This window comes from Pocillopora damicornis, chromosome 7 (genome assembly GCF_964200805.1).
Source record: "Pocillopora damicornis chromosome 7, jaPocDami1.2, whole genome shotgun sequence".
NCBI classification, from domain to species: Eukaryota; Metazoa; Cnidaria; class Anthozoa; order Scleractinia; family Pocilloporidae; genus Pocillopora; species Pocillopora damicornis.
The window spans coordinates 20,876,022-20,895,021 of NC_142676.1; the positions used below are offsets into that span (position 1 = coordinate 20,876,022).

At 36.0% G+C, this 19,000-nt stretch overlaps 3 protein-coding genes across 3 annotated transcripts; 2 read left to right on the plus strand and 1 right to left on the minus strand.

Moving 5' to 3' along the window:
- The first annotated feature begins 68 nt into the window (after positions 1–68).
- On the plus strand, positions 69–3,171 carry LOC113677578 (short-chain dehydrogenase/reductase family 9C member 7). Its single transcript, XM_027194397.2, has 3 exons — positions 69–493; positions 1,301–1,723; positions 2,170–3,171. Exons 1-3 carry the CDS (start codon positions 136–138, stop codon positions 2,397–2,399), a joined length of 1,011 nt encoding a protein of 336 aa, XP_027050198.2. The 5' UTR covers positions 69–135; the 3' UTR covers positions 2,400–3,171.
- A 3-nt stretch (positions 3,172–3,174) lies between these two features.
- LOC113677577 (eukaryotic translation initiation factor 5) lies at positions 3,175–11,122 on the minus strand. The gene is made up of 11 exons (XM_027194396.2): positions 11,073–11,122; positions 10,837–10,951; positions 8,758–9,040; positions 7,869–7,950; positions 7,324–7,496; positions 6,591–6,727; positions 5,330–5,447; positions 4,982–5,143; positions 4,560–4,721; positions 4,151–4,318; positions 3,175–3,952 (listed from the first exon to the last, which is right to left on the minus strand). The coding sequence occupies exons 3-11, from the start codon at positions 8,830–8,832 to the stop codon at positions 3,725–3,727; spliced, it is 1,305 nt and encodes a 434-aa protein (XP_027050197.2). The 5' UTR covers positions 8,833–9,040; positions 10,837–10,951; positions 11,073–11,122; the 3' UTR covers positions 3,175–3,724.
- Positions 11,123–11,188: 66 nt separating this feature from the next.
- Positions 11,189–17,767, plus strand: LOC113677576 (menin). Its single transcript, XM_027194395.2, has 5 exons — positions 11,189–11,804; positions 13,347–13,687; positions 13,941–13,981; positions 14,518–14,742; positions 15,131–17,767. The coding sequence occupies exons 1-5, from the start codon at positions 11,441–11,443 to the stop codon at positions 15,837–15,839; spliced, it is 1,680 nt and encodes a 559-aa protein (XP_027050196.2). The 5' UTR covers positions 11,189–11,440; the 3' UTR covers positions 15,840–17,767.
- Positions 17,768–19,000: the final 1,233 nt, after the last annotated feature.

A 19,000-nucleotide genomic window follows, 5' to 3' on the forward strand; every position in this document is an offset into this window, starting at 1 on the left:
AATGCGAACCTTGTGACAATCCTTGACGAAACTTCGAAGCGTGGCAATTATGGTTCGGTAGGCCGCGTGACTTCTTGCGTTACCTGTCGTGACTTTTCAAGCGGGCCGTAGTGTTGGAATTACTCTCCGCTCGCCATGGTCAATGACTTCTTGCTGCTAAGTGTTGTGTTCTCATTTCAAGGCACCCTTTTACTGATTGCTCTTGTCCTAACTTTGTACATCACTTGTTCCTTTTTTGGCGATGTACGGGTCTCGAATCTGGAGAAGAAAGCCGTGTTTATCACCGGCTGCGACAGTGGATTCGGCTATGAGTTAGCCAAGAAATTAGATGCAGAGAGATTACGAGTGTTCGCTGCTTGTCTCACTTCTGAAGGAGAGGCAAAGCTGAAAAATGAATGCTCTCCGGAGCTTATCACACTAAAACTGGACGTTACCAAGCCAAGGGATATTCAATACGCTTTACAAGCCGTCAAATCACACCTTCCTTCTCAAGGTATTTCATCGATCGAACTGGATTGAATCTTGTTCATTCCTCCAAGGATTAGCTAAGTTAACATCGCTGATGAAATTTGGATGAGACTTAATTCATGTATTGTGTGTCTAAGTAAGGTGACTGTTTCCACTGTAAATAATTGTTTACTTTTAACTGATTCGAGGGTTTTGAAAATCTTACCATGCTTACTCGTGAAAAACGGAAAAAACAGACACAAACCAAACAAACAAAAATCGGTCTTTTGTTTTTATCAACTGACATACTACAAGCAACTTTCAGATGGGGAATGATGTTAAAAACTTTGTAAGGATTTTACTCCTTGTCAGATCACTGGAGCACTTGATCATCTGATGACTGTGGACAAGTGGTAAACATTTATCAGGAAATTAGTAAAGGGGTGGGGTAGGTGGGGAGATACTGGTAATCCCTTAAGTAGGCTTTTTGGCATTTTAGGTGTGTATTGGTATGGTTCCCCACCCCTCTCCCCTTAATTGTCTGGAATGTGAGGTAGATTTTGCTGTCTGGACCTGAGGACAGGTTAGATTTACCACAAACCAAGTATAAATTTTATCTGTGAACATATTTTGGGATCCAGTGTAAAATAATGTGAGAAGATGGACTAATTTTCTTTTAAAGCTTGGGAAAGACTTAAAACCATGCTACCCAGCCTCCCCTCCCATATTTACCTCTGGCTAATGTGGAATGGCACATGTTATCTCTTGATTATGGGTGAAATAAGTTCAACTAAAAGCGTCATTTTCAAATTCCATTTTTTCTTATTTAAAACATACTTCTGCATTATTCTAGGTTTGTGGGCTATAGTAAACAATGCAGGCATTGGATACCCAGGACCAATTGAATGGCAACCTGTGGAGGAAATGAAGAAGACTTTAGAGGTGAACCTGTGGGGAATGGTGAATATTACGAAAGCATTTCTTCCATTACTTAAGAGAACCAAGGGGCGTGTTGTTAATGTTGCCAGTTCATCAGGGAGACTCTCTTCTCCTTTTGCTGCAGCTTATTGCATCTCCAAGTTTGGAGTGGAGGCTTTTTCTGATGCGTTACGCAATGAAATGAAGCATTTTGGAGTCACTGTTCACATAATTGAGCCAGGGATTTTTAAAACAGCCATAACAGATGCAGAGAAGAACATCAAATACCTACAAAGATTATGGGAAAACCTTGATGGAGATACCAAAGAATGCTACGGAGGGGAGTTTTATGAACAAGGTATGGGAAAAGTTCAGCAATCATGTTATTATTATTGAATGCTCAGGGAAAAGCTTGACTGTGATTGGTGAGGCCTTATAGTGATGTAGTAGCATGTTATGGCCTGCTTTGCTGTTTGCAAGAAAGCTATTTTGTTATTCTGATTGGTCAATTTAGCAAGCTGTATTTTATTGTACTGCCACCTCAACTGTGCCCTAAAACTGAGTGGAAAAGGCAAGATCCAAAACTTGCAGACCTCAAACTCAGTAAGAAGTATTTAACCCCTCACCAATCTAAAAAAATTATGCAGGACGCATTATAACTAAGTAAAATGAAATGAAGTGAAGAATATAAATCTTCCATTGTGGAAAAACCTTAATTTTTCAACTATTGGCTCCTTCTTTGACAGTGAGTTGCTTCTCTTCCAGTAATACAACTAATGTGGTTTGATCTTTTTAAATTATCAGCCAAAGCCAAGTTAAGAGACATACGTCATATTTTTTCACTCAACATTTTCAAAGTGGTTAATGCCATGGATCATGCAGTGACATCCACACATCCTAAACTAAGATATGTTCTTGGGCTGGACCACCAACTTATTTGGAGAACCCTCTCATTTTTACCATCTGAAATACAAGATTTCTTCTTTGGACTGATGTTGCCAAAACCAAAGGGAATTGCTGGTCGTGGCACTTGAATCAACTGCCATTAACGAGTCAAAAATAAATTGTTTCTAGAAGATCCACTTTGTGAGCAGATTAAACCATTAACCCTTTTCCTCTCACATCCTTGTTAGCAATTCTTCTCGCCATTTTCTATACATTTTTATCATGCTAGTGTGGAGAATTTGGTATTGGATTAACTTATGGTCCCCTTGATGAAATTTTTCTGTTTGATATTTCATTATTGTAAGGAGAAATTCTATCTTGACCACTAGTGGGAGTTAAAGGGTTAACAGATGTAAAATTTTTAACTCCCTTCGGGTTAATACCAGTGTGCATGTTTCCCATACTGTTCCCCAAACATTTCCCAAGGTGCAGACAAGAGGATGCTTTTAACAGTTGATTGGTGATCATTTCCTTTATTCTTGGGGCCTTGATGTGTGATTTAGAGGTGATATTGTAAGGAGAAACTAGATATTGGTCACTCTTAGTGGTCTACAGGTTAATGGTCTTCTTGAAACTTGTTGAAGTACCAAAGCTACTTGTTACAAAGTCTGAGGGACAAAAAGGCACAACTCTGGCTAAGTTTTAAGAGAGCATGAATACTAGAGACCAGAGTTTTTGGAGAGAGAAGATTCATAAGATATCTTAGTATAACTGGTAAATACTTTACAGAGAATAATTAACTTTTATGCAGCGTTTGTTCAATATTCAGCATAATGATCCTGAAGTAGTGCTTTTTAAACAGAATGTAATAATAGCATTATACTGAACGTCATACATAAAAAGTAATTTGAGAAACAAAAACACTTTCAGTCTCATGGATTGTTTATTTCGTGAGTTGGAGCTTGACAGTGTTATAAGTGGAACAAACCAACCTCTTACAGTTGTCAGAAAAAAAAAAATTGTTGAATCTCCTTTACTGAAATATTTGATTCTAACAAAAAATGTCCACAAAAATACTCTCTCCCAAGGGTGTTTTCAAAGTTCATTGAAATGAAAACACAAAACAGGCATATTGCTTCTTTAAATTGCTGTTTTCATTGATTGCCAGCTTACATCAAACTCATTCTAATCCAACATGCTAACTGATTTACAATTTAATGGACTATGAAGTCATTAGTGTGAGAAACAATTCTTCCATGCACAATGAAAATCCTTAATATTAAATTACCCACAAATTTTCATGAAGATCAACCATGAATATATTGAATCAATGTTATCAATATGCATTCCTCATTGGAAACCACAAAAAACACAAACCCAAGTAAGCTAAACATGGATTTCTAGCAAGCCTTGTTCTACAAAAGCTTAATAATAATAAAAATATTTTGATATCCATCCAAGGAAGGAGAGATATTTAAATAGCATCAATGTCTAAGTCATCATCATCCTCTTCGACTACTTTATTGTCAGCCTGAGCTTTCAGCTGCTGAGCCTTGTTGTCATAGACAACTTCAATCTCTTCCTCGTCTTCCTCTTCTTCACTAGAATCCTCTTCTTCTGCCTCTTTTAGCCACTTAATGAAAGGAGCCACCTTCTCATGGATCTGAGAGCACACCTCCTTACTCACATACTTCTTAGAAACCTGAAAAGAAAACAAAACCTCTATTAGGGTTGGCTTTGAATGCCCCTAAATAAATTTTCAGGAAAAAATGCAAAATTTTAAAACCATACATAGCAGTTTTTCAGCAGTATGTGTCTACACCTATTGGAAAATTAAAGGCTTCAAATGGAATAATAAAATTATGTATCCAGAAGAGAGTAATGATCTGTGCTCATTTACCTTCTCACCCCACTGCAAGATAACTTCTTCCTCCAAAAGATCTGCATCATAAAGTGCTTTTAGAATGCGAACAGCCTTTGGCATCAGGTCTGCAGGAAATGACCGTCCAACAAGCAGTTCAAATGCACCCAGCATATACTTCTGGGCCTTGTGGTTTCCATGTAGAAACTACATTTAAAAAAAATGATTGGTGAAAAAGCAAGCCATGTCATTTACACTGAAAAAGGTAAAACCTTTCAGTAAAACATCTCAAAGGGAGTCAAACACTTGAAAATATGACCATTAAAGTGACAAAAAGGGTGATGAAAAATGAGAAGCAGAAATGGGTTGATTTGAATTCCAAATTCTAAATGAAACCTCACAAAGAAATCTTCAGAGCATTATAACAATTTAAAACAAAAGAGCTCACCCTCAGAAACAGGTTACGAAATTTAGGGATTTCCTCAAGCATGTTCTTGTCAAACAGAACTTCACTGAGAGCTAGTACTCCCTTGTCCTTAATATCTAGCCTGTCTGCTTCTGCAACAATCTCTCCGATGACACTTTTATCTATGCTAGTTTCCTTCCTTTTCTGTAAAACAAAAAGTAAATGGAGTGGCATAGATGAGCTGATCTTGCCTATTACCCTAGCAGAGAGCTGTAACACAGTATAAATTGATTTAACAACACTGATATACCAAAACAATTATTAGTGAAATAACTTCAACACAAATTTGTCATTCTACAGGACACAAGAGTGAGCAGAAATGTTTGTGAGCAGAACATTAACTGAAAAACATCTTGAAACTTTTCGCATGGGAATTCCTTACTATTCATTATTATGTATGGTACCTTGACAAAGTTGTAGAAGATATTGAAGCGCTCCTCCTGAGGCTTTTCAGTATCATTGGTCAATGCCAAACCTTTCACTCCCGATGTTAGAGTACCCATTCGTTCTTGAACAGCAGCATCACTTGTGTCAACACTCCAATCATCATCAGCTGCTGCAGCAGCCTATTAACATACATACAACACAAACAAACAGTAGGAATGTTAAAAATGAGGGAGAAACTAGCACAAACAGTGCATTGGTATGGTTGAGACAAAGAGTTGCCTCTAAAATTATATGTTGACAGTTTCATCCAATTAACTATTTACATCAAATTTTGAAAATAAAGTGCATAATGTGAAGGCACATACATTTTTAAAGTCAGGGTTTTCAATTCCATTTTCTCCTGGCTGCATAGGATTATGCGTTGGACTAGTTTCACCATTTTGTTGCCCTTTCTGCTTGTCTTTGCGGCCTCCTTTTTTCTCTCTAAGATGAGAAAAGAACAAAAAGCCTGTCTATTAAAGCTGAGTCACACTTAAGGCCTATTAACACGGTACGACATTGTTGCATGCGACAAGCTTACGACAGGCCTACGACATGACTTAGGACAATTTACACGTGCACGACATTTTCACCTACGACATGTCAAAATCGCGTGCAATTCCACTCGTTTCAGCCGCGGTCATTGTTTCAATAATTTGCAAGAGAAGGAAAAGAACCTCTTCCTTGCTCCAGTGATATCATATTCTCTGTTTCCTCATCTGAGAATGTATTTTTTGCTTTGGAAGCAGTCTTTGACTTTCCGGAGGCACCTTCCTCCCCTACTCAGTAGAAATTTGTCCCAAAATATGTCATTTTCTATCAATTTCGGCTACGATTGTCGCAACGTTTTAAAACATGTTTTAAAATCCTATGACATTTTTCGCGACATGCACGATAGTTGTAAGCGAGTGGTAGGTTTGATTTACACGATACAATTCGTGTCGTAGGCCTGTCGTAAAAAGCCTGTCGTAAAGCTTGTCACATGCGACAAAGTCGTACCGTGTAAATAGGCCTTTAGAAGATTGACAGAGCTTAAATTTTCACCTAAACACAGCTAGCTTCAAAAAAAAATTTCTGCCAGGAAAAACAAAAGAAAAATAAACAGGAACAAAAAGATAAGAAACAAAAGACAGTCTGTGCTGCTTTCTCAAATCAAACACTACAATGCACACACTTCTGTAATTACAGCAGTCTTTTGCAGAAGTTTGTGCAACATCTAAAACCACCCAAGAAGAAAGACCAAAAAAAGAAAGGGAAAAGAAAAAATATTGTCAATTTGGCTACAAGTAGGGTGATCCAACTACTCCTAGATGGAAAGGTAAATTCTCCTCACTGATATCCATAGCTAACCCAACGAATGATAATTTTGTTATAAAATTTAAATCTTTCCCTAGTTGAAAATAAATTACAATTATATGGATACTCTACTTACCAATCAATAATCAAAAGGTTAACAGTTTTTCCAGGGGTATGCTCTGTTCAGGTGCATTAAAGGATCTGATTTTCCAATTCCTAACTCCAATAAGTACCTAGATTACATATAACTGCAGGCACAATGTGCAAAACCACTGGTAGTCTACCACTTACTTTTTTGATGGTGTTCCTGATTCATTTGGAGGATTCTTACAAATGAAGGTAATCAGCCGGTGCTGCATGTGGATGTAACCATTGTATCCACAAGCTTTGCATTTCTGACCGATCCTCTCTTTACGTGCTTCAACCAACTAATATTCAGAAAACAAATGAAGAAAATCCAAATCTTACTTAACCCCTCTTCTAACTTCAACCAGTTTCTAACTTAACAGTTGCTGGACTGAGAAAGGCAAGAGAAATACATGTATGGTATGTCAGGTATGTCAGGGGGGGGGTTAACAACAGAAAGATTATTAAAGTGCAGGAGCCTTTTCCCTTACATTATTACTGACACAATATGCAGCCATGATTAAAACATTGTGTCTTTCTGATCAACCATGAAGATCTTGTTTTTCCGCATCAAAATCCATTAATACGTCACCTCAGAGGTCTCCGTTTTGGTTTATTCTTTTAATGTTATGCATTGAAGTTGAATGGTTCAGGACAATTTCTGAAGCAAGATTGCAAATCTTTCAGCATGCCTCTGACTAACCAAGTTTGAGGTTCATATTGTAAGTTACAGAACAAGGTTTCTTTTGAACAAGTTTATTTCTGACTTATGGTCCAAGTGAAAAATCCTTGAAATTGTTAATGACGAGCTTATCTATACAATGAACTGTCACCACTAGCCTATCTTAAGTACCAATGTATTACCAGGAATTAAAGAACAAGTCAGCAATCAGCTTACCAGGTCAGTCTCTGGGTTATCACAATCAGGGCATAAAACAAACTTCTCAATAAACCCATCAAGAATGTCCTGCAACTTCTCTGCATCATGGGATCCATTTACAATGTAACGCTCATTCTTCAAGTCTATCTGGGTTTGTGCACCCAATTCACAACCAAAGTACTTAGTAGGATCTAAAAGGGGACAATTTTTGTATTACAACTTTATCATGTGGCAAGAAGATAGATATCACAAAATCTATGTGTGGTGGATACTTGGTGATATGCACTTTAATTTCTTTAAAAAAATTAGCTTTCTTTTTGCATGCTGACCAATTAATAGCTAAGGGCTAGTACCTGATACAAGGCAAGTTCCTGTATGACATTTTAAAAGTGCTCTAAACTGAGAAAGAAATTTTTGTTAAAGGTGAGGTGTACCGCTAAATCCATCCCCAGTCTAATTACTTAACACTAAATACACATCATAAACTATGTAACTGGTTTTATTTAAAACACCTAATTTAGGAATCTAAAAGAACTCATTTTGCAGCAAAAAAACTTCCTTACATGAGGCTGGTCTCTGCAAGGCTTTGGCAATTTCTACCATATTCACAATGACTGTTTTGATTCCATTTCCTTTTCCCTCCACCTGAAAATATTTGTGAAGCTGTAAACTCAGTATCTTATCAGCTTTAACTTTTGAACTGCGACAATAATAGCAACAAATGACAACCCTCTGCTTATCCATAAATGAACACAATGTCATACTAGCAGGTTTTTCCCTAAGAGCAGCCCTCCAAGCTGCAAGGAAAATAAAACAAAACAAGGGTAGGGAAAAAAATTAGTGCCAATTTAACAAACTGTCTGTGGCAGTTATGATGCCAGCCATCATTTTTGTATTACCTAGTGTTTAAGGTCTAAAATTAAAAAAAAACCAACACATTTTTTCTTAAAAAAAAAGGACAACTTCTTTGCCTTTGCTTTCTGTGAAGAACAACTGCTTCTTTCTATGTGGTTGTTTGAGTACTAACCTTTAGGATTTCACATGAATCCCCGAAAAACAATTGCCAAATGTTCACATTGCTTATTTCATGCACAAGAGATTCAGTCAACAACACAGTTCATAATTTAATATTTGCAAGAATTTTCCCCTTTTTATCTCTGGTTATCAACATTTCTAGGAGCTTGGAACCCAAGGAAGAGTTCCCTTGGAGAAGTTTTCTGTGGTATTATGGGTGGAAAACTCAATGATTTTTGCTTGAAAAATTTCATTGTTACTCTGGCTTCTCATATGAATAACGAAATTTAATTTTCTAACATTCTAAATAATCGATTCTTCAATAAATAAATAAAATTTCACGAGAAGTGCCCATGAAAAGTTATCCTTGCTAGTATTTAAGAAGCTTTAGAAACATGCATGAAAAAGTTCCTTTACCTTTGTTCAATAAAATCTTACCTTAGCTAGGAGTTTTGGCATCTTATACCGGTAATACATATCGGTGTTTTTTCTGTTGACGTTGACGAGAGCCATGATTGACTACTTTTAATAAGTTTCCTCTTTGACAAACGCTTGTAATAATTGCAATTACTGCAATAATTATTTCTGCTGTGTATAATTTTCCCTGTAAAATTCATACAAGTTCTATATCTTTTCCGTACTGCGAAGCAAGGTAGGCGTTTTAGCCCGCTTTTAGTTTCTGTGTGTAAATGAATCTTGAGTTTGCTCAACCGAGTCCAACCTACAAAAGATAATAATATAGTAAAAAAAAAAAAAAAAAAAAAGGATGATCAATCATTCATATCTTTCAATCAGAAGTGGATACCATCAGGTGTTAGGATTTCTATTTACTTTCAATAGATTCATGAATAGGATCTCAATGCTGAATCATAGTGTTGAAGTGTGAGGCTTGTACTTTTCAAGCCAAATAAATCCATCATAGATATAATTAGGGTTAAATAATAAGGTATATTTTTAAACTCATTTTCCACCTCTTGATCATTGTTAACTTACTTGTTTGTTGTATCCTATATTAACAATAGAGACTTATTATTATTGTTATCATTATTCACCATTGCTATGTTCATGTAAATGCACCAAAACAAGTAGAGAAGGTAAAGACATTTTTTTTAAGTACACAACTCAACTCTAACTGAGATAAAACCCCTTTCAATCATGCCACTTGAAGTGCTGGATAGTCGAGGAAATGTAAAAAACCAAGTATGGTATCTGATTTCTTGTCCACATGTGCTTCAATAACAGATGAGAAGTCACATGCAGAAACTTTATCCCTTCTAGATGCATAGGAACGAAGTTCGTTTTAACATTCACCTAAGAATTTATGAATGAATGACTTGATGCTTACCAAATGTAACAATAATAGTTACTTTTTTTCAGTTAACCCTTCTCTCCAAGATCCTATTAATAACTCTCTATAATATCTGCTTAACAATTCTTATGATGTTCATTTTTTGAATTGGTTTGCATCAACTAATAATCTGCTAATTGACATTTTTCTTCAATCTTATCACTTCTCTGCATGATACTGTATTGAAAATGTAAGGAAAATTCTGTCTTGGTCACTGGTGGGAGTTTAAGGGTTAACTAAGACAGGAGTACATTCTTCTGATGGGTCATATTGTTTGGACTTTTCTCATTTGAAAGAATGAAATATTTTTGGGAAACAAAGCCAAGACATTTTCAATATCCCTGGACACCTATGTTGTCAGTCCTGGACAGTATAAAGAGACTAGACTCACTAATTTGGATTTAAACCCTCTTAAAAAATTCCACATTGGAAACATTTTACTCTAAAAAAATTCACTTAGAATAATGAAGAAGTTCGTGTGTTCAATTCAAGTCTGTTGAGGCTTTCCTTATTTTTCACATTTTTTTTTTTCAGTGTTTAAGTATTGATGGATATTTGAACAAACGTGTGTATGTGCTGATTCAAAACATGTTCATTGTTTTGTTTCCCTATTGTGCAAGCTGAAATAATCAAAATTTTAAATTTGGATGATAAGTTGTGCTAATTTCCTCGGCAATTCTTTTTGGAAGTAAATTCTGCTTAAGTATTCAAAAACCTATGCTTGAGATTTGAGGCAAGAACTGTTATTAACGACTAAAAATAATATTGGCAACATATTTCTCGTTCAGAGACCCAGTTATTTGGACAATATAGCGGTAAGGTTTCAGTTTTGGATCTTCCACGTTTTCTAACAGCCCGAGGGCGACGTGTCCGAGGACAAATTTATTTTTAAACTAAATGTTTCGCGAGAAAATATGTTTTAAAACTCAGAGATGCATAAAAAAAGAAAAAAACTTGCTCGGTCAAAAACTTCGTAAAATTTTGTCTTACAAGAACTTTACCACACACGAGAGTGGAAGGCAGAGCGATCGATAACACAAAGACAGCAACTAATGAAGAGGAATTCACACACAAACAGATGACGACATTCGACAGGTAAAATAAAAAAAGTAAATCACTACTCCGAGAGATTAATTCGTTAAATTATGAGTCACCGGTTGTTGTCTTACCTTCTGAGCACAAAAAAGTCATAAATTGCCCTAAGATGACGAAATCGTCGAAATCTCCTTGCACAACAGTGGCGCGCGAAACACGCACTTAACAGCCCAAAATTGAGGGAAATACCTAAATATCAAGACAAAATAATTGGTATAAATATGAATTTTTCAGAAAATCACGAGAACTTTTTTTTTCGCATCGTAACAGCCTTAAAATTCGAGAAAAATCCAAGTGAATGTCTACTTACACTTCCTCAGTAAAGATGGCGAGTTAGAGTAAAATTTTTTCGATCACGTGACTTCTTATGACGTCAAAAGTATTCACCAGTTCCTTTCTGCTTAGGAGTTTCATTTTTTTGGTTCCATTCATTCAAATCTCTCTTTTTCATTTGTTCTGACATGTTTGTTTATTCTTCGATGGTGGTTTGCGTTTATGATCATGCACTCTTAGGATTGAGTGATGTACTTTGTCAAAGGCTAGAATCGAAATTCCAGCTATTATTTAGCTAAAGAAATAGCTCTAATAGCGAAACTGCAGTGAATTCTATTTTTTTTCGGTCCTACGTGAAGGAGTAATCTCGAATGCTGTGATCTGAAGTCTTGATTTTGCGTCGAAATGGAATCGGACGTGGATTGTTTTCCTTTGAAAGACGTCTCATCCGTGGTCGAGGTTTTCAAGACGGAACTTGGGAAAGACGAGCCGAACCTGGCGAAGTTATCGATCATTTTAGGGTTCTTTGAAACGGCCCTAACTTGCAAAGGTTCCTCGAGTAGCTGCCCAGGATTAGACAAAGAAACTTTCGACGCGTTGTACGGTAAATTTCAGGCCTTGATTCACAAAGATTTTAACGTTAACAAAGAACAGAAGCCAGCTTCAAGGGACTTCGTCGTCAATGTCGCAGATCTTGTGTGGAGTTGCCTTTCCAAGTCTTATTTCAAGGATAAACCGCATATTCAGAATCTCTACAGCTTTCTAACAGGCAAGTATGATTAGCGTGTATCAGTGTTCATTTACTCGTAGGCTGTGATTACATTAATCCTTTTAGACCAAGGTGGCAGGTGAGGTTTATCATTCGAAGCCCTGCGTCTTTGCAATTTCGAGATGGTCTTCATTTTTCCACCTTTTTAATGATCGATCGAATTTTAATTCGTTTTAATTGTTTGCATTCAATCTACTGTAAATTATGCCTGAGAGCAAATTCCATCTAACCTCACCAGACCATGCCAATCTGTGTCTGTAAATAAAAAGAGCGCTTCTAATTAACTATTTCGTGTTTGAAAGGTATATAGGGAAAAATTTTCACTTCTTGGTTCGCTTTTTTTTAATATCTTTGTTTTAAATGTCTTTTTTTTTTTTGGCTAAAGTGAAAGCTATCATGTTCTTACAATTTTAAGTGAGTTACTACACTGTGATGTTTAGTTTTTTTTTTTTGTGACGCAGATTTTTGAATCAAAATAGATCTCATCATTAATTGTGTTATGCCCCATTCACACCAAAGCTTAAACATGTTTAAAAGTTGTTTTATTAAACACACTTTAATTTTTTTTTTCTTCATAGAAACTATTTAACCGAATATTTTTGACTTGAATGTAGCACATTGGAAATGCAAGTTAGCAAGTACCTGAATCCAATGGAAAATCAAGTTTTTCAGTTCTCTGTTTATAATTTTCATTCAATGAAAACCAGTTTAACAAAACATGTTTTGCTGGTGTGAATGGGGTATTATTCTGTTTGCTAACCAACAAGAAAAATTATGTTACATTTCTAGTGCATCCTATGGTGAGTAGGAAAGAGACACAAAAATTATTGAAACAACAAGAATGATTTTCAAAAATAGTCTCAAGACTAAATCAGTTTGTGTTCAGCAGGCAGATTTCTTAAGGAAGGTGTTAATGAGGAAAAGTGTGAACATTTTCAAAACAATTTCAACTGTCTTATATTCCTTTTGGTAAATGTGTACATCTTAAGCCTTTATTCAACCTTTTGGTTTGCTACTTTTTTTTCTCTTGGGGTGGGGCGGGTGTGTCATGGTAATGGAATTACTGAGACATTTCAATTAACCATTTACACTCCACAGGTGACCAGCATCTCATTTCTCCTTACAGTATCACTTCTAAATCAAACATAAAGGTCATGAGAATAAAAGAAATGATTGCCAATCAATGAAGCTTGTTTGACAAATTCTCCTTACCAGCTCTATTATTAATTTTCCCCTCTAGTTGCTACACATTTCCTTGTAAATTGGTCATGAGAATTTGGTGTTTGATCAAGGTAATATCTTGTATTTGATAAGTTTGAGTATTCTCACTACCTGTTTGCTGGATAATGTATGGATATTATAGGGAGAAGTTACATATTTATCACTTCTGGGAGTTAAGGGTTAATCTTTTTTTTTTTATGTCCTTTATCTTTAATCACAGTTTGTAACCATACATCGAACCAAAATACAAAAATGGTTGACAGGACGGTAGTAGGGGGAAACTAAATTCCCATGCTAAGACATACCTTCATTAATGTGTAGGCAATCGGCTTGACTGCTTTGGTGTTGCCTTTGCTGTGGTTGCTATTTGTCAAGCTCTGGGCTTCAATGATGTTCACTTAGCTCTGTCTGAAGACCATGCTTGGGTGGTGTTTGGTGAAAATGCCGCAGAAACCGCAGAGGTAACATGGCATGGTAAGGGAAATGAGGATAAGAGAGGGCGCCCTGTGGACTTTGACAAGACCACTGGCCAGAGCTGGCTATATCTGAATGGGTATCCTGTGAAGTGCACGCGGCATATGGAGGTGGCATCTATGGTGTCGTCCATTAATCCAGGCATCACAAATACAAGTGACAGTATTGAACTGGCTAGTCTACAACAGGTATGGGCATAAATTTTTATGCCTTTGAATTTTCAGAGATTTTACAAGTTGTCTTTAATTTGCAAGAAATAAGATCCCTGTGAAATTAAATCAAAATTTTATGAGTTAAAACACAGTAATTATTTTTTTACCCTTGCTTAAGTATATATTTTATCTCTCATGCTTGATTCTCCTGGTATCAGTTTTTATGAAAGAGTTGTATGACTCAAAGTCTTTTTCTAAGTTAATTTTTTTCTTGCTTTTCTATTAACAGCAACTTCTGTGGTTACTCTATGACCAAGGTCACCTCAAATGGTACAGATCTCTTTTTTTTTTTTTCATCAAATGTTTTATATTTGTAGCATAACTTTCTACTGTTTTGTGTGTTGCATTTATAAATAGATGCCATAGTAAACTTTTATACTGCAGAAGGTAGACAGTATAAATGGGTACAAGCAAAATGGAAACCTGTAAAGGTCATGCAAATTATCAAAGAGGGCTAAAGATCGCAGTCCTGTATTTCCAGCCATGGATGCCAACTTCAAATACCTTCATCTGCTATAGAGAAGGAAATTAAATTAGGTTTTTACTGCAAACCTTAACATATTCACAATTCTGTTCAGCTCATGCCCTGTCTGAAAAGCTCTTCAATCTGAAAAACTTATTCACAGCTTGTTCAGCTCATGCCCTGTCTGAAAAGCAATTCAATCTGAAAAACTTATTCACAGCCTGTTCAGCTCATGCCCTGTCTGAAAAGCAATTCAGTCTAAAAACTTATTCACAGCCTGTGATCATCTGTCATTGCCATAAACTAAAGTTAATTGTAAATTGAAAATTTGTTTCTGTCATAGGTATCCTCTAGCTTTGGGAAACCTTGGGGACCTGGAAGAGATATCACCAACTGTTGATCGCCCACCAGCTGAAGAAATCCTTAAAGAGGGAATTAAAGTGAACCAAACTGTGTATAAAGACCAGCATATTTATCCTTACACTTACCTTGGTGGTTTTTACTACAGACAGAAGCAGTATATGAAAGCCATTGACTGTTGGGTGAAGGCTGCATATGTGGCTGGAAAGTAAGACAGTAAATTTGTTTTTTGCCTAATTTTTATGACCATAGTTAATTGATACCCCTTATTTTTTTTCTTTAGTCTTATTACTATCATTAACTCTTTCACTACCAAGATTCTCAACTGCCTGCTGTACAATTCTCATGATGTTAGTTCTGAGAATTTGGTGTTGGATCAATTGGAAAATCCCCTAATTGATAGTTTTAATTTTTTTCTCATAACTTTTCTGCTTTATATTGTGTTTATATTGTAAGGGGAAATTCGGTCCTGGTCATGTATGGAAGTTTAAGGGTTTGTTGGATGTTACAAATGAGCAGGTCATCATTTGGAAGCAGTTATTTAAAGGTCACCTGTAAGCTATGAACCTCTGAAAATGCTCTTTATTTTGTTATAGGTACAACTATTCAAAAGATGATGAGGAAATATTCAAAGAACTATATGAAATTGCCAATGACTTTATACCAAACATCCTCAAAGCCTCAACCTCATCTGCAGAGAGTAGTGAAAGCAGTGCTGCTTACAGGACTCCCAACCTCACAGAAGACCCAAGCTTTTTTGCTTTTGTTCTTCAGTTTTATGATGGTGTTTGCTTGTGGGAAGAAGGAGGTCATACCCCAGTGCTCCATGCTGATTGGGCAAAAAAGCTTGTACAGTCTATTTCAAGATTTTCTCCTGATTGTAGATCAGCATTGTCATCTGCACAGGGAGGGTCATTATCTCCAGCAGCAGTGCCCATGAAAAATGAGTTGGGTGGAGTAAAACCTCCTGTTACTTCCAGTGATAAGGTGGAGCACAGCAACTCTTTGCAAGCTGGTGTAGAAAACTCTAGTAAAGAGAAGCTTGTGCTCAATCTGAAAAGTGCAAAAATGAGAGGAATGAGAGATTTGCTGGCAACTAGTGGCAAAATTAACACAAGTGCAATCAAGCTGCAACTTACAGCCCAATCACAAGTGAGTGTGCCAAAGAGTAGAAGGCGCACATCATTTAAAACCGACGATTATGTGTATGACTTTGGCGAAGAGGTAGGAAATGAAGAAGATGATAATGAAGAAAAAAAGAGGCCAAGAAAAGTGAGAAAAACTGATAGGGACTTTGTGGTATAGTGGTTCACAGCATTGCGCACATTCAGTATATTTCATGTTAAGCAGAGTAATGTGGGATGATTTTTATATTATGGAATATTCATTACAGGTTCAGTATACAGAAATAGTAGCCTCTATTTGACATGAAAATACATACGGTTATTGTTGTGGACCTGATCTGTTCCAAGATGCAAACAGGTTTCCGAGAGTAAAGCTTGAGGAAAACTGTGAGCTTCAAGCTTGTGTTTATTATCCTTCAAATAGTTTGCAACACGCTTGAAAAAAATGTTTATGAACATCTTACTGTATGCAGCATGGGATTTTTTCTTTTGCATGTTCCCTGTTCCCTGGAACGTAATAAACAAAAAAGATTTTCCTTCATAACAAGCACAAAAACCTTCTTTCATCTTGAATTAGTTTTGAAATGAAGACTCATCAGAGTGGATGTAGGTTTGAAAATTGGGGAATATCACTTGGTTGATATTCTCAGATATTACCTAGTTTTAACTGGGGGATATTTAGTCACGTGCTGCATTTAAACCAATTATTGTCTGTGCGCAAAATTATTTTATGGATCATTGCATACATTATGAACAGATGTCTGACTTATTACCCTCATTTATCATACACACATGATGTTTCTTTTGTTTGCAATTCAACCAAATAATCAGGAAGAAAGCTTCTGAGAAACTCAGAGCCTTTCTTTGAGTTGCTGTTTTTTAAGGAAGAAGTAAGAACTAGAGTCAACATGTTTTTGCCTTTATCACTGTATCCATCTTAGTTTTAACTTTCTCTTGTCTTGTTGTTATGTAGGAATGTGTGGTGTGAGTGGTATTTGTCATGTTTGAATTAACCCTTAAACTCCCAGATGTGTTTAACTTGTAGCTCATTCCCTATAATATCCATACATTATGATCCAACAAAATGGCAATGAGAATACTTAACCCTTTAACTCCCAAGATCTGATTGTCAATTCTCCTCTCAAACTTCTACACATTTCCTTGGAAATTAGTCATGAGAATTTGGTGTTACATCAAGATAACAACTTAAACCTGATAAGTTTGATTGCTCTCATTACATGTTTGCTGGATTATATATGGATATTTTAAGGGAGAAGCCAGATGTTAATCACTTCTGGGAGTTAAAGGGTTAAACCTATTGAGTAGAAGTTGTTATCCTGGTCTAATACCAAATTCTCAAAACTATTTCACTAGGAAAAAATTAATGTAGCTGATAGAAGGGAGAATTAACAGGCAGACTTTGGGAGTTTAAGGGTTAAAGAAGATTTAACCACTTTTTGGAAGAAAAGGTCTCATCACAACATTCTTTCTCACTGCATCCATGTTTTAGGTATATCTCCCATTGGCAACAGTTTTTGAAATTTTTTTTTTCTGGGAAGGAATCTGAGACTTGTAGTCCATGAGACTGATGATTTCTGTTTTTGTGGTAAATTTGTTTTTTACACAAATCAAAACATTGTACTGCTATTTTCATCAACATTTATTTGTGGGGTAACTAGTAGTCATATGCTATAGGGCAGTATTAAATGCAGTTACCAGTATTTTAGATGTAGTTTATTTTTATTTTTTTAAAAAAAGTTTTATTTTATCTATGGTTAGCTCATTCACTGCATTTACGCTCTGTACCCTTACATCAGTGTGCACATTCTCGATACTGTTCTCTAAACATTTTCCTGAGGTGATGATAAGGAGAAGTTGTTTAACAATCAAGAGGTTATTTAGTTGGTGATCATTTCCTTTATTCTCGTGACCTTAATGTGTGATTTGGGGCTGATATTGTGAGTGGAAATTAGAAGTTAGTCACTCTTAGGGAGTTAAAGGATTAATTTTGCTCACCTAATAGACATTAGAAAGAAAAAATTCATCATGTGGACTTGTAGACACATGTTCTTCAATCATTAAAACTTTCCTTTTCAAATCTGCCTTTTATATGCTGGGTAATTATGTTACTAAAGCTCATCTTAGTTATGAAAGAGTGTGATTCATGTATAATTACATGAGACCAATGTTCTGCATTTCTTTGACTCCAGGGATTTTATATGTACAGAGATTGTTTGAGAGAGTCAAAGGAATAAGGAAGTTTAGTTTTTTTTTCTTTTCAAGTCAACCCCATCATTTTGGAAGTAAGGTTTGTAGCAGGAAGGGGAGATCTGGACAAGTTGGTATAGCTAAGCACAAGGGTTTGTTCCTGTTCTGATTATTTAATTAATAATCAGCAATAGTTAAGAAATATGTTGAAAGGGAGTTGGAGAGGGTGGGGTGGGGGAATGATTTCTTATGTCTGTCTTCACAGAATAATACACCTTTGGCACTCAACATAAATGAGTGGACCTAAATTTGAATCATGGCATGCCTAAGATTCAGGGAATCTCCTTTTGATTCAGATGTTAATCTCAGTTACTGTTAACATAGGTTTGTGGTAAAATTTGGCCTAGAGAATTTGTTCATTGGGGACAGTGCACAAGCAGTGTTTCCTCTGGATTGCTGCCATTCCAAATTATTGAGGCATTCTCAAAATTTGTGATCTTTTTTCGCACTTTTCTCATTATTTATCCCAAGAATGAAAATATGATACACGTACTTTAATTATCTACCCCAGAAGTTTATATTTCATGACAGACTCATTTAAAGAAGTTTATTTTAATTGCTTACCAATTTACTCTGAAATTTTAATTTTACAGTGTAACTGTTTTTTTTTTTTTAATAAAACATCTTGAAAAGCCTTTTGGCATCTTTGTACTGTGTATCTTGTCAGTTCATTCACGGGTGACTGTATTCGCTCTAGTTATCTTTGCCCTCAAACAAACGCCGTATATTTAATTAAGGGAAAAAAAAACAAGGTTATCACGCAAAGTCGCTCTCGCATAAACTCGGCCAACAGGTTGTGGCGTTTTCGAGGATATGCCCTTTTAACATAACATTTACAAATTATTTACCGTGATTTTTGTATGTAAATTAAGAAAAAAAGCGCGGCCCCAGGATAATCAATTTAACAAATAGATTCCAAGTTGCCGTGCGTCTGTTCAGTAATAGATCATAGATGACGTCAAAATGTGGTAAGAGCAAAAAAGTGGCACTCGAGGCGCAGCAGAGTGTGTTACTGATGTTCTTACCACATTTTGACGTCCTCTGTGATCTATTACTGAACAGACGCACGGCAAC